General features: G+C 39.3%; 1 protein-coding gene across 3 annotated transcripts in view; it reads left to right on the plus strand.

Annotated features, from left to right (window-relative positions):
* Positions 1-27557, plus strand: part of Ssh2 (slingshot protein phosphatase 2) — a 228658-nt gene that overhangs the window by 184291 nt on the left and 16810 nt on the right. For all 3 annotated transcript variants that reach the window (XM_021212427.2, XM_021212426.2, XM_029545599.1), the window contains 7 exons: positions 5863-5931; positions 6936-7001; positions 10866-11060; positions 15143-15236; positions 15364-15492; positions 20281-20327; positions 24426-24572. In XM_021212427.2, coding sequence (XP_021068086.1) covers positions 5863-5931; positions 6936-7001; positions 10866-11060; positions 15143-15236; positions 15364-15492; positions 20281-20327; positions 24426-24572 — 747 coding nt within the window. The remainder of the gene's footprint in view (positions 1-5862; positions 5932-6935; positions 7002-10865; positions 11061-15142; positions 15237-15363; positions 15493-20280; positions 20328-24425; positions 24573-27557) is intronic.

Here is a 27557-nt window from a genome sequence, read left to right on the forward strand (position 1 = left end):
GGGTGGCACTGCTCACCATAAGCTGCCTCGTTCTGCATCAATTAGCAATCAAAAAAAAAAAAAAAAAAAAGCCCCATAGACAAGCTGACAGACAATCCAATCAAGACCATCGTTCTTTAGTTGAGCTTCCTTTCCCTCTTCCCAGGAATGACAGGTTAGGAGGGAAAAAGACAAAAGTCACCTTGGGTAATGAGTTGTGAGCTTATAAAGATCACAAGTTCAAAGTTGTGAACATGTATACCAGTTACAGCATTTAATTATATGCTCTGAATTTACAGAGGATTGGCAACCATTCTTAGGAAGCTTTTCTTGCAGTAGCTTCTAGTGTTTTTCATAAGTAACAGCCCTTTTAGTAAGAAAATACTCATTTTTTGAGAATGGTGGCATGCTCCAGTAATCCTATCACTCCAGAGGCAGAGGCAGGAGAATTGCCAAGAAGGTCTATGTAGTAAGTTCAGGACATCCAGTCTTATATATAAGACTGTCTCAAGGACGAGGAAGTAGGGAAAATACCTACCTTTCTACATTCAATGGAAGTTTATGACCTCTGATTTGGATTTTTACCTATGTGGACCTATATTGTCAAGTATATTTGCCACTTGACCTGGCTATTTAAATAAGTAAAGATTAAAATAATGATATATAAGAAAAAATTCTCATTCATAACTAGTCAAATTTAATTTACTTTCTTAGTAGTCATGTATGAGTAACAGCTCCCCTGTGGAACAGTATGGTACAGTTAAACAGAATTGCTGTGATTATATTTCCTTTGTTCAGTTCCCCTTGACCCCTCAGTTGAAAACCCTGTAGAACAGAAACTAGCAGTGCATGGAAGCTGCTGGAGCTTCCCCCAGAGGCTGGAGGCAGTAACTCGGACTCACACTCTGGAGTGTTAGCCATCAGGTGCCAGGGCAGACACTTTCCATGGGTGACTGGTAATTTATCCTCAGCAAACCACATCAGTTTGTTCTAATGATCCTGCCTGCATCATACCTAAAAGATGCCATTCCATTAACAAAATTTTAGTGTCTAGAAAACAAACATGGGACATGAAGAGCTAAAGACATAAAATCTTATTATGTCTTCTGTTGAGCAAGCCTGTTTTACAGTAAAAGAAGTGCTGTTGGTTTCAGAATGCTTGTGCTCAGTTACTCTTAAAGAAATTTATTATATTTTATATTCCAGAATATGAAAATATGTTTCAAAACATCATTAAGTCAAAGTAGAAGACAGATTAATAAATACAAGTAGTGATGTTGTAGCCAATTTATTTAGCTTATTTTGTGTAGTGTAGTGTAGCTTTAAGTGACAAAGTTTCCTATTAATACAGTTGTTTTCCAAAATACAGTGCATATGCCTCAGGTTATGAAATAGTAGAGCTTTGCAGTCTGGTATTTGTTTGTTGCTCCCCAGATGTTTTCCTATGAGAGAAGTTTTCACTGTGAAGCCCAGGATATCCTTGAACTCAAGCAGCACCTCCAACAGTTTTCATTTGGTATTACTGATGCTTTTAAACTGTTTGTATCTTGCTGCCTGACACCCTACATCGCTTTCAGATGCATTAGAACACCTATTCTAGGTTAATATTTTATGTTAATTTTATAATGAATTAACATGTTATTTCGCTTTAAAGATTTTAAATCTTTGGTCATTTAGTAATGAGTTAATCTTCATGAGTTTGTATATTTACTAAAGATTTATTTGTTACCTATTTTTAATTTTATTTTATTATGCTTAAATAGGATACATGGCATTGTTTCACTTTTTCTGAATGTGTTAAGGTTTTTTGTTTGTATGCCAAGATGTTTTAGAGAGGTTTCCATGGGCTGCTAGTGTTGAATGGAATTTTCTCCTTTGGATATCTGTTAAGTCCTTTTGATGTATTATGTCTTATACTTCTGATGTTTCTGTGTTTGTGTTTTGTCTAGATGACCTGTCTATTGGAGAAATGTGGTGTTGAAATCACCTATTCTTTTTTTTATTAGAAATTTTCTTTATTTGCATTTCAAATGTTATCCCCTTTCCTAGTTTCCCCTCTGAAAAAAACCCTATTCCCTCCCCGCTTTCCCTGCTCCCCAACCCACCCACTCCCACTCCCAGTCCTGGCCTTCCCCTATACTGGGGCATAGAACCTTCACAGGACCTAGGGCCTCTCCTCCCATTGATGACTGACTAGGCCATCCTCAGCTACATATACAGCTAGAGCCACATCTCCCACTGTGTGTTTTCTTTGATTGGTGGTTTAGTTCCAAGGAGCTCTGGGGGTACTGGTTAGTTCATATTGTTCCTCCTATGGGGCTTCAGACCCCTTCAGCTCCTTGGGTACTTTCTCTAGCTCCTTTATTGGGGACCTTGTGTTCCGTCTAATGGATGACTGTGAGCATCCACTTCTGTATTTGCCAAGCACTGGCAGAGCCTCACAGGAGACAGCTATGTCAGGTCCTGTCAGCAGGCTCTTGGCATCTGCCATAGTGCCTGGGTTTGGTGGTTGTTTATGAGATGGATCCCCAAGTGGGGCAGTCTCTGTACGGTCGTTCCTTCAGACTCTGCTCTGAACTTTGTTTCTGTAACTCCTTCCATGGGTATTTTGTTCCCCCTTCTCCAGTAGCATACTTTTTATGACATTGGATGCACTAAAGTTTGGTGTGCATCTATGTTTTATATTATAATGTCTCCTTGATTCCTTGACTAACTGTTGAGAGAGAGGAAGAGAGAGATTAAATATTTTTCTTTCTCCTGTTTTTTTTTTTTTTTTGAGGGGGTGGGAAGACAGGGGGAACAAAAGGGTGCCACTGTATAAACCAGTGCCTAAAACACTCAAATTCAGTCTCCCAGGTACCTTATGCCACCATACCTAGCTTTATTTTAAATCTTTTTAAAGTGTTTTTATTTTATGTAAATGGCTATGTCAGGTCCTGTCAGCAGGCTCTTGGCATCTGCCATAGTGCCTGGGTTTGCCTGCCTATGTGTCTGTGAACTGTGTGCTGTGTCTATATAGTGCCCATAGAGGCCAGAAGAAGACATTGGATCCTCTGGAATTGGAGTTACAGACAGTTGTGAGCTGACATATGATTCTGGGAACCAAACCTGGTTCCTCTGAAGGAGCAACAAGTTCTTTTAACTAAGCAATCTCTCTAGCCTTTTTAAATCCTTTTTTAATTTTTTAAAATTAAAACGTAACTACACATGTTTGGGAGGCCTCTCTTTTCCGAGGAAAAAGGGGGGGAGGGGAGGGAAGCTGTAATTGGGATGTAAAGTAAATAAATAATAAAAAGGAAAGGAAACATAATTATATCATTTCCCCCTTTCCCTTTCCTCCTAATCTTTCCTGTGAGGCCAGGTTTTGTAACCTACTTTGAAAGATGAAGAACTTAACGCTGAGAAGAGTTAAGTAAGTAACTAGTCAGGGTTTCAGTACCAAAAAGGATTAAATCCAGGTATTTGGCATAGTAGATACTTATTGAATAGAAACAGTTATGTTTAGAAACCCTCATATATGTTTTCATATACTTGATCTTAAAACAGGACAGTAAAGATTATTTTGTCCCTCTTTTATAGATGAAGAGACAAGCACAGGCAATTAAGTAATTTGTTTAAGATTACATGGTTTAAAGGCTGAGGAGTGGCTCAGAAGTAGAGAGCACTGGCCCAGCCTGTGTAAGGGCCTGGAGAAAAGTTACTACTGCTAGAACCCAAGTTCCAGAATCCATCTGACTGAGAGCCATGATCTTAACTACACCATTCCACTCCCATGTCCAGTGTTCTTTCCGCTCTACTATGCTGTCTCTGTAGATATATTGGGAGGGAGCAGATGAAGGATCCTTTGGGAAATGTCCAGAAGCGGGAAGTAGTTTAAGATACATCCTTAATAAGGGGCAAAAGAAATGGCTAAGCAGAGTATGCATTACTCTTGCAGAGGATCCAAGTTCAGCTCCCAACATCAATAGTGGTTACCTTACAACTGCCTGTAGTTCTGGCTCCAGGAGATCTGAAGCCTCTGGCCTTCACAGGCATCTGCCCTCATGCACACACGCCCATAAACAGATGGCATACAAATTCATGTATTTTCATAAAGTTTTTTGTGTGTGAGGTAAGAGTCTTAAATGTCATTTTGACTTGCTTGAAACTTACTGTTACAGAGCAGACTGGCCTCGGACTCACAGAGATCTGTCTGCCTCTGTGTCCCAAATACTGGAATTAAAGGTGTGTGCTACCATACCCAACAAAACTGAAAACTTTAAATATCCTTAAAGAAATAAAAATGGACGGAAATGATGAAGGTTGTCCAGAGAAGTAGAGTCACGGAGCGTACAATTACTTGATCAGGAGTCGAGGGCTTTCTGCACCAACCTGTTCTGTTCATTTAGAGACAGTTTCCTTCCTAGGCCGGTGTGTGGCTGAACCTAGGGCAGATCACACATTTTACCACTGAGTTACAACCCCCAGAACCTGAAAAATCTTTTAGTATTCCATAGTATGATCAGCCTTTTATTGGTTGTTGACATCCCTATTCTACATTTCAGCAGTGGTAGTTCAGTACATAGCATTATTTTGTCAGGTGTGATAGCATGTGCCTATAATCTCAAGGTAGAGAAGGCTGAGACAAGAAAATTTCAAGTTCAAGGACAGTCTGGACTACATAGTCAGATTCTCTTAAACAAAACAGGAGGTTGGAGAGATGGCTCAGCAGTCTTCTTCCAGAGGACTCAGGTTCAATTCCTAGCACCTGCATGACAGCTCATAACTGTTTATTACTCCAGTCCCAGGGGATCTAACACCTTCTTCTAGCCTTCATAGGCACCAGACATACAAGTAGTACACAGACATAGATACACACAAAATGCACATAAAATAAAAATAAAGTTTATTTTTTAAAATTTCATTTACATTCTTATTCACACACACAAGACCAAGGACTGTTTTATTTAAATTGTATTTTTATTTCTCTAACTTGATAACAAGCCATGACTATTACTTCTGTACATTTTTAATTCCTTTCCTTTTAAGACTGTTAAGTGTTGTATTGTTCAGTATATCTTAAAGTTGAGTAAATCACCAGGCAGAGGCAAGCGGATTTCTGAGTTCAAGGACAGCCAGGGCTACACAGAGAAACCCTGTCTCGAAAAAACAAAAACAAACAAAAAAAACTTGAATAAATCATGTATTCCAAGATCTTGAGCAACCAGAACTAGTTCTTGACATTACAACTAGTCCTTGAGAACCTATAGGTGGTGCAAACCTATAATCCCAGCACTCAGGAGGTGAGGGGAGGAGGGTCAAGAGTTCAAGGCTAACCTGGGCTACATGAAACTTTGTCCATGACTCCCATCCCCTCAAAAAACAAAAGGATAAAAGCCTTGGAATTGAGTTAGATACTGTATTCTGGGCAAAGTCCTACCAAATGCAAGTCAGCAGTGATCAAAGTAATCCTGAGAATGTGTACAGGATTAATAGTAATATGATAGAAATTTGTCTGCTCTAACATTTATGACACAATTTATTGCTTAGGGCAGTGGTTCTCAACCTTCCTCATTCTATAACCCTTTAATAAATACAGTCCCTCATGTTGTGGTGACACTCTCCCATATAAAATTATCTTTGTTGCTACTTTCTAACTTTAATTTTGTTACTGTTATAAATTATAATATAAATATCTGTATTTTCTGATGATTTTAGTCCACCCCTGTGAAAGAGCCCTTTAGGGGTGTTCACCTCCTAAAGGGATTGTGACCCACAGGTTGAGAACCACTGTGTCATCATTAGGATAAACCATTAAGAATTATCCTTTGTTGAATGTTAATAAATGATGACTGCTTCCCAGAATAACAGGAAGTAAGTTAGAGATTATTTCCTGTCTTGCAGCAGCACTTGTACCATGGGCTTGGTCTTGCCTCTCTGGAGTGACACCCTAATTCATTTGGATGGTGATGGGTAAGCACCTTCTCTTTTCCCTCCTACAGAAAGCTCAGGGGTGGCTCATCTTAGTCTTGGTGGCTCATTCATTCAGCTGAATGGGAGGCCCACTGTGGCCAACTGAACTGACATTTCAGCAGCTCAGTAAGGCCCTAAAACTGCCATTTAGTGAAATAGAGTAAAATACAACTTTCCAGGGTCTCTCACTTCTGTTCTTTTAAGCCATGTTAGGAAGCCAAGCAAAGAAGTAATAGTTTGTTGACTCACCCTTCAATGTGAACATGTGGGACTGCTCTTGCTGTGTCCTCCCAGAGGTTGACGTGTTCTGTTTCAAATAACCTCCTGCATCCCCTGCCAGCTGTCAGCCCGCTGTATAACCCCTTTCCTGAGCCAGTTCCTTCCAGTCAACCACCCCCACCTCCTGGTGTTTTTAGAATGTGTTCCCAAGAGACTGAAATGTTTGCTCCAGTTTATAAAAACCCAGGTCAGGTTTGCAATGAATCAAAGGCTTCCAAATAGAAATACACATTAGAATACCTTAATTTTGCCTAATAGATAAAATCAATTTGTTGAAGCTTTTCTTTATTTAAATTTATTTTTGAGAATTTTGTATATGAGTACTATCTTTATATCATTTCAACCCTTTCTTCAACTCTAATGTTCCACCACTCCCTCGCAAATCACAACTTCTTCTTTAGTTATTATTATTTCATATTTATTCACATATATACATATATTTATATTTATAGCCTGCTGAGTTCATCTGGTGTTGCTCATATGTGTTTATGTCTAGAAGTGACCACTACAATCCAGTTACCTGGCAGGGCACTTGTCCCTGGAGAATACTTTGATTCTCCTTCTCTCAGTTGCCATGTTGAAACTTTTCAGTCACATCCTACTTCTAGTTAACTTCTAGATGACATATGTGATTGTTTCTTCTATTTAACCAGTCAGTTGTTGTAGCAAACTTGAAATGTCTGACCTTTATTTGTAGACTTTTGTCTTTTCTCTTTTGCTCTTAGTGGGTTCAGCGTATCAACAGATAACAGAGTTCACATATTCAAGCCTGTATCTGTGCAAGCAATGTGGTAAGATGGCTTTTGATATCTCTATAAAACTGTGGGTTTTTAAAAAGTTGTTCTATTTTTAAAAAGTTCTTTAATGTTATAAAAACAGTGCTTTCTTAGAGAAGAACTATTTGAAATGATAACAGTTCACTATGAGAATGCTGTATATGTAGAAGGTGTGTGTGTGTGTGTGTGTGTGTGTGTGTGTGTGTGTGTGTGTGCGAGTTCGTGTGAGATCTGTTTGCATGGTAGCCATGGTTGAAGGTGGCCCAGAAATGCAGTTTTTAAATTTTCACAATGGAAAGCTTTGTTCATTGGTGAACAAGTGAGATTCAGAGGAACTACTGGGCTCTACAAGAGCTGCTAATGGATTATCAAAGAGCCTGTTAGAACTGTTTCACAATGACCATGCTTAGTGCGAGTACTACGTTTTACTGCAATGCACTAGCTTTTAGCTTCATAAAATAATCAGAGATAAGCATTGACAGAGTTGTATTATAGATAGATGGATTTTCTTTTAAAATACTAGCAATTGTTTGTGTAATGCAAATAAAACTTAAAGAAACCGTTGTTAATAACCAACCATATATTGACACTTTTAAGCTATTCACTGTGTGCCAGATGTTTTGAATGACTTATATTTAATCATTACACCAGTACCACAGAGCAGTGTTGTTAGCACCCTGTTGTGGATGAGAGAACCAAGGCATTGCTAGGGTTACATAACTGACCTGAGAGTATCTTATTTATTTAGACAGAATAGACTCTTGTTCACTTATCTAGAAAATGATGTAATATAACCAGGGAATAATGCGACTTGCGGGTCAGTAGCCTTTAGTTTCTTGGAACTGAGATGTTTCAGTCAGAAAGTGTTCATCGTATGGGCATAAGGGTCTGAATTCAGATACCAGTGCTCATGTAAAGCCAGGCACAGTATTTATCTGAAACCTTAGTGTCGCAGGGAATTGGGGAAGAAGAGGAACATGCCAGACCGGCGAATCTCCAGAGTTCGATAGCCCACCAGTCTAGCCAAGTCTAGCTCTGGGTTCAATGAGATGCTATGGCCAGTAATTAGGTAGACATCAATAGAGGAAGACACACAACATTGACATATCGCCTACCTGAGCACACATATACATATGTACACACAAATCAGCGATACATAAACACTCATACCACATATACACAACAAATAAATTTCTTTTTCACACTCTACTGCCTGTTCTATAATAGAAGCCCCGGATACATAGAAGGCAAGCAAAGCAAGAAGTGAATAATCCAGGAAATAATCTAAACCTGCATAACAGAAGTGAATCCTCATTGTCACTGAACAATTACCTTTCTTAATAAAGTTACATGAAGTAACTGAGGTGGGACAGTTTTAGATGTGTTTAGACTGCATTTATAGATTTACAGCATAGTTCACAGGTGAATTTTTATGGAAAACTTAATGATCCCCTTTGACTAATACTCAGAAGCAGTTAGCCTATCTATTCCCATGCATAGAGTAGAATGACAGTACTTTTCAGATATATCTTGAAGAGGAAGACAAAGCAGCCTTAATACAAGTAATAACTGCAGATCAAGAATTGATGTTAGCCGGGCCTGGTGGCGCAGGCCTTTAATCCCAGCACTCGGGAGGCAGAGGCAGGCGGATTTCTGAGTTCGAGGCCAGCCTGGTCTACCAAGTGAGTTCCAGGACAGCCAGAGCTATACAGAGAAACCCTGTCTCGAAAAAAAAAAAAAAAAAAAAAAGAATTGATGTTGACTAGTAATTGTTCTGTTAACTTTTTTGAGGAATATTAAATTGAAAGTCATATAAGAAAAATATTAGTGATGAATCAAAGCAGTATTTAGACCAGGTGCTTCCTTAACCAGACAAGAGTTACTATAGTCTCCTATTTCTTATATGTAGCCATTGTATCTGGAGCAACTAACACTGAGTATATTATAGTTGAAGCAGATCTATAGGGTATGATTGTAAAGTGTGATTTTCCATATGAAGAGAGTATGCATGGAATCTTTGGAGTGCAATTGAATTTTTCTGAGCATTTGCCTATTTTGAAAAATAGAAAAACATCTTAGGGGACTGACAGATGACTCAGTCAGGTAAGTGTTTGCTGCACAACATAGAGACTTATTCAATCTGAAATATCTACTTTAAAACACACACACACACACACACACACACACACTAGAGCCAGGCAAACCTGAATCTAATCACCCTACTAGCCTCACCAAATTGATTAGCTCCAGGTTCAGTAAGAAACTCTGTCTCAAAAAAATGTGACTGAGGAGATACCCAACAGTGGCCCCACATGCAGGAGCACACATGCACAAGTACACACATGCACAAGTACACACATGCACACACATACACACTTCAGAAATAAACCACAGGTTATGTTTTTAAAATCCTTTTTAGTTGGTCGGGCGTGGTGGCACACGCTTTTAATCCCAGCACTTGGGAGGCAGAGGCAGGCGGATTTCTGAGTTCTAGGCCAGCCTGGTCTACAGAGTGAGTCCCAGGACAGCCAGGACTACACAGAGAAACCCTGTCTCAAAAAAAAAGGTGGTGGGGGGGAATAAAAGGTATTTTTTTAAAAATATGTAAGACCTTTGAAATAGCTTAGCAGGTAAAGTCCCTGGCCTGACTGACAACCTGTGTGTGATCTTAGGATACTCTTAGTTGAGGAGGGAGCTAACACCCAGAAATTCACCTCTGGGCCCCAATGTTTGCTACTGTGGCACGTGTACCCACTCACACATCAATTTTTTTTTAATTTTATAGGTGTTATACATTGAATCAATAGTTAAAAATACTTACTGCTCTTGCAAAGACCCTAAATTCAATTTCCAGCCCTCAAACAGTGGCACATAATCCTCTGTAACTATAGTTACTACAGATCCTTCATCCCCTTCTGCCCTCATCAGGCACACATGGTGCACAGACATACATGCAGTCAAATTACTCACACACATAAAATAGTAAAATAAATAAGTTAAATGTTATAAAGAAAATATGTAAAAGAATGATCATGGAATTTTCTTGCACTTCCTTTTCCTTTAAGAGAAAAACATTAGTTTATAGCCAATAAGATATTTGTTTGAGCTTCTGCTATAAGCTAGGTCTTATTTTTAAGCACTGGAGATAGACCAATAAACAAAATGTAGAAGATCCTAGGTTTTGTGTAAGTTACTTCCTAGCATTTCTTTTTGTGTTGTTTTGTTTACTTTCTAGCATTTCTGGCTTTAGTGTAGGTAAATAGAAAAAAAATAGTTTTTAGTTTTGTTTACCCTTCTTGGATTTCTGAGTTCAGAGTCAGGAGGTTTAATTTAGTCTCAATGTATGTAGCCAGAGCTATTCTTAAAAGGCAAGTCGTGTAAATGAATAAATGATTTAAAGAAGTAGGAGACTAAGATAGCAAGAATGGTAAATGTCATTAGATCAGTACTCCCTGAACATCAAAGCACATAGCCTTGTGGCTTAGGGACATCGGCCTCTGTGGAACCCATAAGAATCATAGAGAGTAAGTTATCCCATGATTCTGTGCCAAAGAGAAACAGATTTTAAATAGTTAATTGTTGAGTTTTTTGTTTGCTAATGACAGTCACAACATGAATCCAAGTATAAGGACATGAGGCCATAGGTCCTGGACCTGTTTTTCACTGGGGAGTTAGTTATAAATTCTCTTCCCTTCCCCCAGCTCCTTGCCTTGAGGATGCAAGCAAGATCAGAGACTCTTGACTCCTGTGGAGGGAAGGAATTCTCCAGAAAATGATACTCTGTAAAATTTAAAAAGTAGACAAGTTTGAGATAGAAGTGATTTTTACCCTTTGGTACCCCATAATTTTACAGTACTCATTTCTAGGCTTATCTTTCAGGTCTGCACTACAGAGTTTGCACAAGGCTTGTGAAGTGGCCAGAATGCATAACTACTATCCAGGCAGTCTTTTTCTCACGTGGGTGAGTTATTACGAGAGCCATATCAACTCAGATCAGTCCTCAGTCAATGAATGGAACGCTATGCAGGATGTGCAGTCGCATCGGCCTGACTCTCCAGCCCTCTTCACGGACATGTAAGTTGGCTTGCTGAGAACTGTGGAAACACATGTCCTAAACAGCAAATTCCTCAGGAACTAACCCTACCCCACATATGTCATACATTCTATCACCTGTAAAAGCCTGAGGAATTTCAATCCTGGGCACAATGGAGTGACCATATCAGGAATGTAATGCTATAAAAATCAGATTCCACTAGTTTGAAATTTGAATTTGGAGAATTGGCTGTAAAAAGGATCATTAGGTAAGTTAACAGCAGGATGCTTTTGAAGGGTTACCTAAGAAACTAAGCTGACTTTCAAAGAACACTTGTTCCTATAGATGAAATCCCCAGTAACAATAGTTGATATCTTTTCTTTTATCATTTACTGTTGCAACCAAGGCTGTTCATACTCTTTGGGACTGGAGGTACACACTTTTAATCCCAGCACTCAGGAAGCAGAGGCAAGTGGATCTGAATTCAAGGTCAGCCTGGTCTACAGAGCGAGTCCTCAGCCATCTAGAGCTACATAGTGAAACCCTGTCTCAGAAAAGAAAGATGGAAGAAAGATGTTTCCAATCCCTTTAAAAGAATATCTGGGTTAAATTTATTTTTATTGAGTTGTGGTTTTATTTTAGGTCAAAAATTAATCAAAACATCATTTGATTTAAAAACAAAAGCAAAAACAGGGAGTTGTTGATTCTAGAGCCATCTTTCCAGTAGACCTAGTCCTTTCAAGATACCATAGTAACCAAAGAGATAAGAATCTGTGGAAAGTGATCTTCATGATTTCATGGTGTGAAGCTGGTTAGTGGGTTTCCATCTAGCTCAATACAGAAGAAAATTCTTCATGGCCTGGGGATAGTAGCACACAACACACTTGGGGCACACTTCAGTCGAGGCAGAAGGGTTTCAATTTCTAGGACAGCCTGAACTACATAGAGTAGAACCAACCCCCATCTTAAAATAGAGAATAAATATTTCAAATTAGTGAATTGATGTTTTCCTTCCTGGGTTATGTTTTGTTTGAGAAGATATTGGATCTGTGGCACAGAAGGAATTACTTTATATTCCTAAGCAAAAACAAACAAGGGAGAGATCCTGTCACCCAGTAAACACTCGCTGAATTTTAGTTCTTAGTTTTAAGATGTACTTAATAAATTATCTTTGTAGAAAATAACTAAATGGAGACTGTAGGCCAGAGTGGTGATGTGCAGGCTACTTTTATGTCAACTTGACACAAAGAGTTGTCAAAAGGAAGGGACCTCGATTTAGAAAATGCCTCTATAAGATCAGGCTGAAGGAAAACCTGTAGGACATTTTCTTCAGTAGTGATTGATGGGGGAGGGCCCAGCGCTTTGTGGGTAGTGTCAACCCTGGGCTGGAGGTTCTGGGTTCTGTAAAACAGCAGGCTGAGCAAGCCATGAGAGGCAAGACAGTAAGCAGTGCCCCTCCATGGCCTCTGCATCAGCTCCTGCCTCCAAGTTCCTGCTGGGTTTTAGTTCCTGTCCTGGCTTCTTTTAATGAAGGACTACCATGTGGAAGTGTAAGCCAAATGAACCCTTTTTCTCCCCAACTCTTGGTCATGGTGTTTCATCACAGCAATAGTAACCCTAACTAGGACATGGTTATATCTAGATAGAGTGATTTTTTTTTTTAGTTAGTTTTGTTTTTCTCTGTATTTTCACATTTTTTTCCAATAGCATCAAAGAGGGGAAAGTGTTTGTGGGCTATAATGCCTTTTCTTCCTACCCAAGTTAACTTTAAAAGGATAGTGAGAATACAGGAAAATGTGAGCCAAAATGTATTTACAGTGTTCACTGCGAACAGTTTGTATTTGTAATCCAAAAGGGGCATGTCTACATGGAGTTCCCCAGTGTACACCTAATATCATACCAGACTCAGAGAGGAGAAAGACCTTGTTCAAGGTCATATCAACTGTAAGTATCAAAGTCTGTCTGGGGCCAAACTACTCCACCTAAGAATGTAAAAGACTCAGAGAAAAACTGCTGAACTAGGAAGTCAAACCCATGCATGCACACAGCTGCTAAAATCTGCTTTTATCAACACATCTTTTCAGTGGAAGACTGTCCTTACACATTTGCTCCCATATTAGCCTAGATAAGAATTGTTCTCTTAGTCACAACAGAAATGCCTTGCTGCAAACAGCACGTGTGCTTTGAACAGCACGTGTGAGCTGTGTGCTTCATGAGAAGCTGAGTGCCTAAGCGCTGTGGAGCCCTGAGGGTGTGGAGTGCAGCCTGCAGCCTTGGAGATTACCAAGGCTATTTTTGCAGGCAGTGATAAAGCTGTAAGCGGCAAGAACAGGCAGGATGCCTGAAGGCTTAGGCCATGTCCATTTCTAAATAAGGAAATAGAGAACAGATACCTTTCTGGAGTAGGTAGGAACAAAGATAGATGGGATAGAAAGTACTCAAGTTCTCCATCATGCGAAACGGTGCCTCAGGAGAGAAGCATCTAGCCTCTCTGAACCAGTGCTTTTCCAAAAGTGAAGAATCTGCTGTCTGGGCTGATTTCATAGTAAAGTTCCAAGAGTAGATTTATTTTATTTTGTTTGTTTGTTTGCTTGTTTGTTTTGAGTCAGGGTCTTACGGTGTAGCACTGGCTGTCCTAGACGTTGCAATGTAGACCAGGTTAGCCTCGAACTCAGTGTGCTGGGACTAAATAAAGCATGTGTGGGCTGGTAAGATGGCTCAGTGGGTAAGAGCACCCGATCGCTCTTCCGAAGGTACAGAGTTCAAATCCCAGCAACCACATGGTGGCTCATAACCATCCATAACAAGATCTGACTCCCTCTTCTGGAGTGTCTGAAGACAGCTATAGTGTACTTACATATAATAAATAAATAAATCTTTAAAAAAAAACAAAAAAACAAAACATGTGCCACCACATCTGGCCTTGAGTAATTTTATTTAGAGTCAGAAGGCTAGAAAGCAATACAATGCTTTAGATCGAGAGCTAGGTTGGGCTGAGTGGTGTGATTTCCCCGATAATGTATATGATTGCCAGTGTATCTTTTAACATCTTTGTTTCCTTAACTATAAAATTAATATAAACTTTACAGAAATGAGCAGGAAGGAAAGGGCAGTGATACACATTTATAATCCCATTACTTGGAAAACTGAAGCAGGAGGATTGAAAGTTCTAGGCCAGCCTGGACTACATGGCAAGACCTTGTCTCCAAAAACATAAAAATTTTCACAGAGCTATGCTGAGAGTTGCCGTGAAAAGGAAAGTGTTTTGGATGGAACTATTCCATCCAAATAGCTGACCCCCTACAACCCACTTTGCAATAAAATTTGCCTTGTTGGAGGAAGATGGATCAGCTCTCCTTCTTTCCCAGCTTATAGGTCCACAGCAATGAATGATCAGAACAGATAATCAGAATGGTATTTTAAGGTCCGGTTCTATTGAGTCACACCACTAGGCTACCCAGGTTGGTATTCTAGCACACTGAGTAATGATATCCAAAGGCACTTGACAGGAACGTGAGATCACTTGATACACCCAGCTCGTCTTTGCTTCTTCATAAATCTGTATGTTTATGATGTATTCAGAGATGGGGGGGGAGTCTTGGGGGTTGGTTTTTTTGGTTTTTTTTTGTTTTTTTTGTTTTTTGGTTTTTTTTTTTGGTTTTTTCGAGACAGGGTTTCTCTGTATAGCCCTGGCTGTCCTGGAACTCACTTTGTAGACCAGGCTGGCCTCGAACTCAGACGTCCGCCTGCCTCTGCCTCCCAAGTGCTGGGATTAAAGGCGTGCGCCACCATGCCTGACAAGATGTTTTAACATATAGAACCTGTTCAAGTAATTTTTACATGTTTATATTCTATATGGGTTTTTTTTAAATGTTCGTTGGTTTGGTTTGTGAGTGTGTTCTTATTGTTAGCTTTGGTTTTTGGTTTTGTTTTAGGAATTGTCTCATTATGTAATACCCACATTGCCTTGAAACTCACTATGTATTTGCCTGCAATTTTCATTTGTTTCTGCAGTATAAATAAGAGTAAGAGTAAGAGTTTGGAAACATAATCCAATGGTGAATTCATTGCTTTGATTAAGTTGTTTATAAAAAAAATCACTACTTGTTTTGTTTATCCTCAGACCAACTGAACGTGAGCGAACAGAAAGGCTTATTAAGACTAAATTAAGGGAGATTATGATGCAAAAGGATTTGGAGAATATCACCTCCAAAGAGGTAAGCAACTTTTTTAATCCTTGTTCCAAAGCCAGAAGTGGGATAACAATAGATAGGGAGTTAAAATGGTATTGAAAACACAGAGGAACCTTACAGAGATTAATACAGTACATCACCTCTGTTTCAGATACGCACAGAGTTGGAAATGCAGATGGTGTGCAACTTGCGAGAATTTAAGGAATTCATAGATAATGAAATGATTGTGATCCTTGGTCAGATGGACAGTCCCACACAGATATTTGAGCATGTATTCCTGGTAAGTTTTAAAACCATTTCAACTGGTATTTTGAAACTAGCTTTGGACTCAAGATAGGAAGGAAAGAAATTGTTGCTTTATTATATTTAAACAAAATATAACTGGACTGGAAAAATGGCTCAGTGGTTAAGAGTACTTACTATTTGTGCAAAGGACCAAATGACTCAAAACCATCTGTAACTCTAGGTCCTGGGGATCTGAAACCCCCTCCTGGCCTCTGCAGTTACCAAGCATTTATCTGGTACACAAGAGATCAGGCAGACAAAACACTCATGTAAATAAAATAAATAAATCGATAAAACTTTTCATATAACTAACATTAAAAGCTTAGGCTCTATGTACTCAAGCCTTGTTGCTTTCTAATCATGTAGACCTGGGATAAACTTACCATTGTTGGAAATCTTTTTTTTTTTTTTTTTTTTTTTTTTTTTTGTTGAGACAGGGTTTCTCTGTGTAGCCCTGGCTGTCCTGGAACTCACTTTGTAGACCAGGCTGGCCTCGAACTCAGAAATCCACCTGCCTCTGCCTCCCGAGTGCTGGGATTAAAGGCGTGTGCATTACTACATTATTTTACTCACACTGTTATATTATTTGTGCTTTTAATGTTATTTACATGTATGGTAGGAATGTTACATAATGTTTTTCTGCTTCTCATACCTTCCCAGTTCCATTTTCTTTTTTTTTTCCCAAATAATTTTTATTATTATTATTTTCTTTATTTACATTTCAAATGCTATCCAGAAAGTTCCCTATACCCCCCCACCCCTGCTCCCCTACCCACCCACTCCCACTACTTGGCCCAGGCCTTCCCTTGTGCTGGGACATATAAAGTTTGCAAGACCAAGGGGCCTCTATTCCCAGTGATGGCCGATTAGGCCATCTTCTGCTACATATGCAGAAGCTCAGGGGGTACTGGTTAGTTCATATTGTTCCACCTACAGGGTTGCAGCCCCCTTCAGTTCCTTGGGTCCCAGTTCCATTTTCAATGGACTTTGTGGATTAAAACTTGAGTGTAGTAGGAATATTTATACCAAGAAAATAAGCAAATGCCACAAACCAAGGCTTTCTTCCTGTAGGTTATTAAATATGTCATCTGTTTTCAGAGTCAAAGATGTCAGTTGCCTGTGGTTTCATACAATATATCTAAATAGGATGGTTTTTATATCTTTCTACTGAATCTACTTAAGATCTAATACAATTCATTAGAGCAGATGGGACCTTCTTATAACAGCAAGTCTGTTGGGCTGTATTTGCTTAGCTATTGTTTAGAGTGCTAAGGATCGAATCCTGATCCTTGCACATGCTAAGCATCTGTTCTATCATTGAACTACATCCTCAGCCATGGACCTTTTTTTTAAAGATTTATTTATTATTATAAATAAATAAGTTATTTATAATATTATATTAATATAATATTATAATAATAACTTATAAATAAGTTATAATAATAATAATAATAAATAAGTATACTGCAGCTGACTTCAGACACACCAGAAGAGGGCGTCAGATCTCATTACTGGTGGTTGTGAGCTGCCATGTGGTTGCTAGGATTTGAACTCGGGACCTTTGGAAGACCAGTCAGTGCTCTACCCACTGAGCCATCTCACCAGCCCCCAGCCATGGACTTCTAAGTATGTAAAGTCATGTCATAGCATATTGAGCCCTCAAGTTACTTTTCATGATTGCCAAGGAGTCAATAACTAAAAATTGCTCTTTGTAGTTCCCATTCAGTGACCTTTAATGCCTCAAGGAAGACACAGAGATGGGTTGAGGGGAGAGAAGATAGGAAGTTCTCTAAAGTTAAAGGGTTCTAGTTTCACATGTACATGGTAGTATGAAAAAGGTTAACAAGGTTACTTAAAAGCAAAGAAGAATGCTAAAATATCCTTTTTGTTTCTTCTTCCCATATGTTTTTGCTAAATATGTTTCAAATGCTTCTTATTCTTATTCATTGAAAGGCCAGTACTATCTATATCCAGCTATGTAACATTTCCAATTTCTAATGAACACATATGTGAACTGAACTGCTTAGAAACCAGGAAAAGGGATAGAAGAAGGATAGACATACAGAAACTGACTAAACTGGGTTACTGCACTCTGAACATTTCTGGAGTTTATTTTACCATGCAGTCAGATTTGGTGCCATTGAAAGCTTAACAATGTAGAACATGCTTGTCTCTAGTTTGATTCATATGGACTATAACTATGAATTAACTGTGCAAAGCTGAACTGGCGGGAGTTCTTCTTTTCTAGTACTTCTGAGGAGGAATAGGATTACAGACATATGCTATCATACCCAACTTAGATTTCTTATCTTTTTTATTTTCTTTTTATGTGAATGTATATGCCTGTATACCACGTTGATGCAGAGGCCAGAAGATAACACCAAATTCCTAGAACTAGAATTATAGACAGATGGTTGTGAGCCACCCTGTGAGTGTTAGGAACTGAACCCAGATCCTCTAGAAAAGCAGCAAGTCCTCTTAACCACTGAGCCATCTCTCCAGCCCCTAGAGTTTTTACTTTTGGGGGGAGGGAGCGGTCGAGACAGGGTTTCTCTGTGTAGCCCTGGCTGTCCTGGAACTCACTTTGTAGACCAGGCTGGCCTCGAACTCAGAAATCCTCCTGCCTCTGCCTCCTGAGTGCTGGGATTAAAGGCATGGTGGTGCAGTTTCTACTTTTTTTTTTTTTAAGATTTTATTTATTTATTTTATGTAAGTACATGGCAGCTGTCTTCAGACACCCCAGAAGAGGGAGTCAGATCTTGTTATGGATGGTTGTGAGCCACCATGTGGTTGCTGGGATTTGAACTCAGGACCTTCGGAAGAGCAGTCGGTGCTCTTAATCACTGAGCCATCGCTCCAGCCCAGTTTTTACTTTTAAAGTACACATTTGTGTACTTAGTTTTGAATAAAGAAAAAAAAATCTCTTCAGTTTCACAAACAGTTTGGTTTTCTATGAAAATCAAAAGATTAGACATTTCTTTCCATTGTGAAATTTTAATTTTTGTTTTGTTTTTGTTTGGTTTGGTTTTGGTTTTTTGAGACTGTGTTTCTCTATTTAAGCCTGGCTGTCCTGAAGCTTGCTCTGTAGACCAGGCTGGCCTCAAACTCAGAGATCTGCCTGCCTCTGCCTCCTGGGTGTGAATAATTTTCGTATTTAAGGAAATAACTTCCAAATAGAATCCTAAAACTTAACCTTATTCAGCATGCAAAATACATGCTTGAAAGGTGTTGTCTAAACATCTTATGCTTATTCTGGTGGCTTCCTCTCGGTCTGTGCCACATGTCCTGTGTCTCTGTCTTCCCCAGTGAGTGTATACTTTCCCAGCAGTTGGCAGGGGAAAGGAGATCTAGTCTAGATCTATTTAAGTCGCAGTTACTTTTCTCAGAGTTATCTCATTTCGTGCATAGTTGCTATGCCTGGAGCTCAACCAGACTTTGAGGAGAGGCAGCGATTCTCCCTCACTCTGGAAGGATGCTCAGCTCTGCAGTGTACTGCACATAGATGTGTTTATTCAGAAAAGTATCAGCTGATGTGGAGAAGGAATGTTTAGAGCATAGTTCAAAGAAAATCTGCAGTGAAGCTGATTGCTGGGTAGCCAGGTTATTATTAGGGGAAAGATTCATCTGCATTCTTGTAAGATTGTACAATTTCTCTTGCTGGCAGCCTTTGCCCAACCAGATTTTAGTATCAACAGCTTTCCTGGAGGCTGTCCGATTTGGCTGAGAAAAAACCTACATGTGAATAGAGACCTTTTGCAGAACAGCAACTTTTTCTTTTAGCTGAGCAAGGGAAACAAGAGTATTGGACACAGAGTAATCTTGCTTATGAATAAAGAATTTTTATTACTGGTTATCTTTTTCAAGATTTGACATTACAGATCCTTTCTAGAAGGGAGTTTTCAAATAAGAATTCAGCTATAAGCTGCTTATACTTGTGGTGGGACAAAGAAATAGTGTAGTATTAAATGGGCCACTTTTATCATACTCATAATTTTTGATCCTCAGCTGGAAGTGTACGCCATAAACCTCTCTTAAAGGGAAAATCTAGGGGCCAGCAAGGTGGCTCAGCAGCTTAAGACACTTGCTACCATACCTAATGACCTGAGGTCAATCATCAGAACCCACAGGGTAGGAGAGAAAAGGCTCCTTCAAGTTGTCCCCTTGTATGACCTGCCATGACATGAGTACATACAAACACACATGTGTACATACAAATACACATATAATAAGATAAAATTATAAAAAATTAATTATGGTTAGAGATGTACCTCAATTAGTAGAGTGTTTGCCTAAACTGAGCACTGTGCTCAGTTCCCAATACCATGCAAACTCATTTACTGGTGCCCCCTGTAATCCCAGTTCTTAGGAGATAAAACAGTAGGCTTTGAAGTTTGAAATCACTGGAGCCAGCAAGATGACTCAGTGGTAAAGACACTTGGCCTAAAGCCTAACAACCTGAATTTGACTCCCAGAACATACATGGTGGAAGGCAAGAACCAACTCCTGGAAGTCAAGTTGTCCTCTGAACTCTACATATACATGTGACACTTGTCTGTTTACACATGTGCACACACTTAACTCCCCCACGCCCAGGAAAAGATACTTTTTTGCACTATCATTAATAATACTAGTTGTGATAACATTAAATTTCTGGTACTAAGAGGCACTGAGTACATGTTATTGAGTCACTGTTTAGAACCTCTGTTTTCCCCATGTTCCTTTTCGGATGCTGTGTTTAGTTGACTTGCTAATACTCACTAACCTTGTCTTTTTGACTCCACAGGGTTCAGAATGGAATGCCTCGAACTTAGAGGACTTGCAGAACCGAGGGTGAGCACACAGAGCCATTGCTGACTCCTCTGTATAACAGACGTCCTTGGTTAATCTTTATATTTTCCTGTCAAAGAAGTATCAATGGGTAACTTTAAACCTTAGAGTTGCTTTGAGTGCTCTGGTATAATTTTACAAAAATCAGAACAGTTGTTCTCTCAACTGTTTGATCATCTTCCCGCCCAAGAAAGATCAGTTGTACTAATTGAAAGGCTTTGAAAAACAAATGCCCAAGTGTTTGGTACTCTTTAAAAATAAATGTAGTTGCTGGAAATGAAGTTCAGTGATAGCACTTGCCTAGGCCAGAGGAAGAAGAGAATGACTAACCAGTCAGGTTTCCGATTGCCTTGAAAGACGAGGATCTGATCAGTACCATGCATACGCCCTACTTGCTTCTGACAATTTTACAATTGCTAAAATGAACTTATAGCTTTCATACAAAAAAATTCCAAGTAAGAAAAAATAGTTGCTTAGTTGAAGATATAAAAATAAGTATAGCTTGAAATTTTCTAGTTAGTAAGGGTTAGTCTGGAGCTTTTAAAAGTAGAGACTACATCTTCATCTTCTGAATTTATATCCACCCAGCTCAGAGCCTCACACCAGGATGATGGACAGTGTGAAGGAATGATAAGAAATTCATATACACGTGACAACTGTCACTTGCCCAATGACAGATGAAGGGGGAAAATCAGCTAGTAAACTGGGCTGAGAATTCAAAAACCTTGGCTGCCATCCTGTGTCTTCCATTTGTCCTCTTTTTTTTTTTTTTTTTTTAGATTATTTATTTATTATATGTAAGTACACTGTAGCTGTCTTCAGACTCACCAGAAGAGGGAGTCAGATCTTGTTACGGATGGTTATGAGCCACCATGTGGTTGCTGGGAATTGAACTCCGGACCTTCGGAAGAACAGTCGGGTGCTCTTACCCACTGAGCCATCTCACCAGCCCCCCATTTGTCCTCTTAACACTAGATAAATTGTTCACCAGTAGGTTTCGTGACATGATCCTTGAAGATGAGACCCTGGTTGCACCTGAAAACACTGGCTCTGCCTTATCTGCAGAAGCTCACTTAATTTCCTTGGTAGTGAGACACAGTTTTTGACAACGTACCATCCTGTAAATTTAAAAGAGCTATCATTCTAGAAAACCAATGTATGATATTTAATATGAGATCTGAGATTTGGCATAACCCTGCTTGCCAGGTGCATTATAATCAAATTGTATGTACATACACTAGACTGTAGCTCTCGCTGGAGAGAAGACTCGTCCATCTCATTGCTTCTTCTGTTGAGATGTTTATAAGACATTAAATCTATGTACATTAATGGGTTACCATGTGATATTTGGGTACATATACTTAATGTTTTAAATCAAGTTTGTCATCTGGAACATTTTTCAGTTCTTTTTTTTAATAAGTTATTTTTTATGTGTATAGGTATTTTGCCTGCATGTATATCAGATTCCCCTGGGACTGGGGTTACAGATAGTGGTGCTCTGCTATGCTGGGAATTGAACCTGAGCTCTCTGAAAGAGCAGCCAGTGCTCTTAACCATTAAGCCATCTCTTCCACCTCCATTTATCGATTCTCTATGGTGAAAACTCTTCAAAATATTTTCTTCTTGCCTTTTGAAATGTACAGGATGTAGCTATCCACAGTCACCCTACTGTGGAATATGAGTCATCATTTACTCTTAGAAGGCTAAATTACAAAGTGCAACTGACTCTTGTCTTTAAAACCAGAATAGCCGGGCAGTGGTGGCGCATGTCTTTAATCCCAGCACTCAGGAGGCAGAGGCAGGCAGATTTCTGAGTTCGAAGCCAGCCTGGTCTACAAAGTGAGTTCCAGGACAGCCAGGGCTACGCAACAAACAAAACTCTTGCCTCAAAAAAAAAAAAGAAAGAAAGAAAGAAAAGAAAAAAGGAAGGAGAGGAAGAAAGGAGAAGAAAGGGAGAAAGAGGGAGAGGGAAAGAGGGAGAGGGAGAGAGAGAGAGAGAGAGAGAGAGAGAGAGAGAGAGAGAGAGAGAGAGAGAGAATGGATAATGGATATACAGGCATCTATTTAGGTCTTATTTCTCAAATTGAGAGACTCTTAAGCTTTAGTATGTGTCTTTAGTCACAAAACTGTGGGTACTGACCCCCTGCTAGTGCTTTTATGTTATTTCAAAGCTCAAGTTTTAACATTAAGGTCATTTTCAGGGTGGCAAGATGGCTCAGCAGGTAAGAGCACTGATTGCTCTTCCAAAGGTCCTGAGTTCAAATCCCAGCAACCACATGGTGGCTCACAACCATCTGTAATGAATTCTCACTCCCTCTTCTGGTGTGTCTGAAGACAGCTATAATATACTTACATATAATAATAAATAAATCTTTTTTTTAAAAAAGGTCATTTTCAGATAGTCTAATAACTTTAGAAACTAACTCCAAGTGTTACTCCACATAAAGTCACATATGTCTGATACAGCAAAGAAACTTCAAGGAGTTCCATACCATCCAGTAGTGGGCATTATTTACCTCTGAAATGAACCTAGAAAGCTTGTCCTGTCTCTGTAGAGATGATGCCATAATCCATTACTGATGTATAGGATTGGAAGTAGAAGACTGATTAGGTTTTGGGGTTTTGTTGTTGTTATTACTACTTTTGTGTGTGAGAGTCCAGGAGGAGGCCAGAGCAGCAAGCAATCTAAACCTCTAAGCCATCTCTCCAGCCCCTCATTTTTATCTAAAGTCAGCAAGCCAGGCATGGTAGCTTATACCTTTAATCCCAGCACTCAGGAGGAAAAGGCAAATGGATCTGAGTTTTCAGCCGGGCTTGTCTACATAGAGGTCCAAGGAAGCTAGAGCTGCATAGAGAGACCTTGTTGACCTTGTCTCGAAAAAAAATAAGTAAATAAAAATAGTGTGAGTATGCTTGCTTTTACTTTTAATCATTTTAGTGAAGGAAATGCATAATGCAATATAGTTAGCACAACTGAAGTGTACAGTTCTGTGGGGTTTAGTTTCTGAGTAATGCAAGGTACCTAGTTAGTTAAGAACTCTTTTAAACAAGGAAGAGACTGTACATGCTGCCTCCGTCATATCTTCCTTCTTTCCTGTCTTTAGAAGCCACTAATGTCATCATCTGACAGCCACGTTTTGACTGTTGTGATTGATGTTGCGGTAACCCCCTGTATGCACGCTGTGGAGGGAGAATAATGCTTGTGTAGTAATCTGTTTGGCCCTTTCAGGAATTACTGAGCTATTTTCTACATCAATTGCACCATTTTACAATCCTACTGTGTACTTCATTTTTTAAATTAAAAAGAAAATCATTTCTATTAGTAGGCTTTGGTGCTGCATTGAAGCAAATTCATGTCTCAGAAATCTTGGGCCTATATAGCCTTGACCACAGAGTGACTATATCTTCTTGTATTTTTTCTACCTCCTCTTCCTCTTCTTCTTCTTCCTCCTCCTCTTCCTCTTCCTCCTTCTGAAACTGAGTTTATGGAACCCCACATTTGACTATTTGAAGGAAAGAGTTTTATAGAAAAAACTGAGCCTACATTGCTACAGTAAACTTTAGTGATGTTTAAAGTCTATATAACAATGAAGGAAAACAAACTTTTGGTAAATTAAATCTAAACATTAATTAAAACGGTGTGCGGAGAGAGGTGATGGAGAAGTTTTGAATAGAGAAACCCTCCTCTGGCAGCATCAGAGTTTATGAGCACTCTCAGCAGGCCAGATAGACTTGGAGGATTGCAGGTCCAGCTCTTCACAGATCTTCACAGCTTCTTGCCTAACAGTCTGACATTCAGAAAAATAAGAAATTTTCCCTTTCTCTATTTTTTCAGAGTATATCAGTAGCCTGGTTTTATAAAAACGACTTCCAAATAAAAGTTTATTGTTGGAAATTTTAGCAACATAAATTGCTAGGTTGTGGGCATCAGTTTGATTTTTGTATACAGATATTAGGGCTGTTTCCAAAATACTGTCAAAGATGAGATTGTGTAACCATACATAAGCTGAAAATGGAATTTAGGTGTTGGACATGGCAGATACAGGGCTGGAAATTAGTTTTAGCCTGAAAATAACATTTCCTTCTTTGGTTTCCTCACAGGGTACGGTATATCTTGAATGTCACTCGAGAGATAGATAACTTCTTCCCTGGAGTCTTTGAGTATCATAACATTCGAGTATATGATGAAGAAGCAACAGATCTCCTGGCTTACTGGAATGACACTTACAAATTCATCTCTAAAGCAAAGTGAGTATTGTCCCCCACACAGGTTCTGATCCCTCTCCACAGTGTAGCTGAGACTGTGGTGAGACTGAGACAGTTTACTGATAGTGCTTAGAGAAAAGGATGGGATCCTGGACGAAAGATTAGTGACTTAACATTTTCCCTTTAAGCAAACGAATAGAACAGAACAGCTTCCTGTATGGCCTGGCAGTGGTGGTGCACGCCCTTTAATCCCGGTAATGAGAGGCAGAGGCAGGCGGATCTCTGAGTTCCAGGACAACCAGGAAACTGTCTCTGTCTCAAACTGAAACTGTCTCAAAAAAAAGGAAATAAAGATGAGAGAAATAGGGGCATGGGGAGGTTGAGACAAAGTCTCCCTATGTAATCCTAAATAGCCTGGAACCTACATAGACCAGGCTGGCCTTGAACTCACAGGAATCTGCCTGCTTCTGCCTACTGAGCACTAAAATTAAAGGCATGCCCTCTCCACCATGCCTGGCTCTGAATTAAATTCCTTAAATGCAGCTAGGCATATTTGTAAGTTTTGTAGCAAGCATTATTGTGAACAGGTGAAATACAAGGCTTTTCTGAATACACGACGTTCAAGTAGCTTTGAGAATCTTTACAGTTGTTGACTTTATTGTAGATAATATAAATGGTGAAATTTTTCTCTTGCCTTTCATTGAGGTCATCTTCAAATTAATCGACTCTTAAAGCTCTTAGGACTTCCTTTCCCAATTTTATTCATCCTTTCACTGGAAAGAATAAGGTAGCTCCTTGGCCACATCCCTCTTCCGAAGGGACCGCACTCAAACCATCTTTAGTAAATGAGAAACCCCTGTTTTTAACTTCCTTCAGAAATTAGTCTACACTTCCTTAAGAACCTTGATAGACAGGACAGGCACCAACTCTATTGCCTCTCATAAATGGTGAATCCTGATAATCGAATGTATTTGTCTTCTTAATTTTGTAAAATAGTTTCCACCATGGGCTTTCATACTCTTCAAAGTCCCAGGAGAGGCTTCAGGAACAGGAGAGGCTTTGACAACTATAGATGCTGGCAATTTGGAAAACCTATTCCAGATGTTTAAAAGATTCATCCTTATACTTCTGTTGCTCTAGTACCACTTTAAAAAAAAAAGTTTATCTGGATGAAATGGACAAATTCCTAGACAGATACCAGGTACCAAAGTTAAATCGGGATCAGATTAATGATCTAAACAGTCCCATATCCCCTAAAGAAATAGAAACTGCCAGTAACAGTCTCCCAACCCAAAAAAAAAAAAAAAACCGCTCAGAACCTGATGGGTTTAGAGCAGAGTTCTATCAAACCTTCAAAGAAGACCTAATACTCTTCAAACTATTCCACAAAATAGAAACAGAAGGTACTCTACCCAATTCATTCTATAAAGCCACAATTACTCTGATATCTAAACCACAAAGACCCAACAAAGAAAACTTCATACCAATTTCCTTTATGAATATCAATGCAAACACATACTCAATAAAATTTTTGCAAACCAAATCCAAGAACACATCAAAATGATCAGCCATCATGATCAAGTAGATGCAGGGATGCAGGGATAGTTCAATATATGGAAATCCATCAATGTAATCCACCTTATAAAAAAAACTCAAAGAAAAAAACATAAGATCATCTCATTAGATGCTGAGAAAGCATTTGACAAAATCCAACACCCTTCATGATAAAAGTCTTGGAAAGATCAGGAATTCAAGGCCCACACCTAAACATAATAAAGGCAATCTACAGAAAACCAGTAGCCAACATCAAATTGAATGGAGAGAAGCTGGAAGCAATCCCACTAAAATCAGGGACTAGACAAGGCTACCCACTCTCTCCCTACCTATTCCATATAGTGCTTGAAGTCCTAACCAGAGGTATTAGACAACAAAAGGAGATCAAGGGGCCTATTAAGGCTCTATGCCTTAGTGTGAGGAAATGCCAGGGCTAGGAACCAGGAGTGAGTGGGTTGGTGAGATGTGGGAGGGTGTTTTTTGGAGGGGTAACTGGGAAAGGGGATAACATTTGAAATGTAAATAAAGAAAATATCCAATAAAAAATGACAAAACAGCAAAAAAAAAAAAAAAAAAAAAAAGTTTATTTATTTTATTTACATGAGTACACTGTGGCTGTCTTCAGACACACCAAAAGAGGCTATCAGATCCCAGAGGTGGTTGCAAGCCACCGTGTAGTTTCTGGGAATTGAACTCAGGACCTCTAGAAGAGCAGTCAGTGCTCTTAACCACTGAGCCATCTCTCCAACTCCTCTAGAACTACTTTTGGCACCAAAATCTGTATTAGTCAGGGTTACAAACTTACAAGCTGCAGTTGAGCTAACCCAACAGTGACTGCACATAAACAAAAAATTTAAGAACCCAGTAGCTGTTCAATCCATGAGGCTGGATACCAAAGCTGGTCTTCAGAATACACTGGAATCCTGGAGAAGTAGGCTCTAATGCCAGTGGCTGCCAGCAGTGGCCCAGATTAGAGGTGGGTCTTCCCACCTCAGAGATAATTAAAAATGTACTTCACACTTCAGATGATTTAGTTAAGCAAAACTCCTTCACAGGTGTGCCCATCCATTTTGGGGTTTTAGGTCATTCCAGATGTAGTCCAGTTGTCAACCAAAATCATAATAAGCACCAAGGTGGCAAATAGAGGCAGTTGTTGATGAGCTTCCAAGTTCAGGCCAGAGTCTGAGACAAAGTGCCTCCTTACATAATCTCTTCTACAGGACCCTACTCCTAATGTTATAATGCAAGCTTAGTCTATGCAATTGTATGCAGGAACTAAGGGGTGAAATGAAATATGTGGGATAAGTGAAAACTAACTGAGATCCTTCTTAAACAAGTTAGAAGTGGAATACTTAAAAAGCCCAATTGAAAAATGGTGGACCTTTGAGTTCAAGGCCAGCTTGGTCTATATACCAAGTTCCAGGGAAGCCGAGGCTACATAGAGAAACCCTGTCTCAAAAAAAAAAAAAAAAA

This window comes from Mus pahari, chromosome 14 (assembly GCF_900095145.1).
Source record: "Mus pahari chromosome 14, PAHARI_EIJ_v1.1, whole genome shotgun sequence".
NCBI lineage: Eukaryota > Metazoa > Chordata > Mammalia > Rodentia > Muridae > Mus > Mus pahari.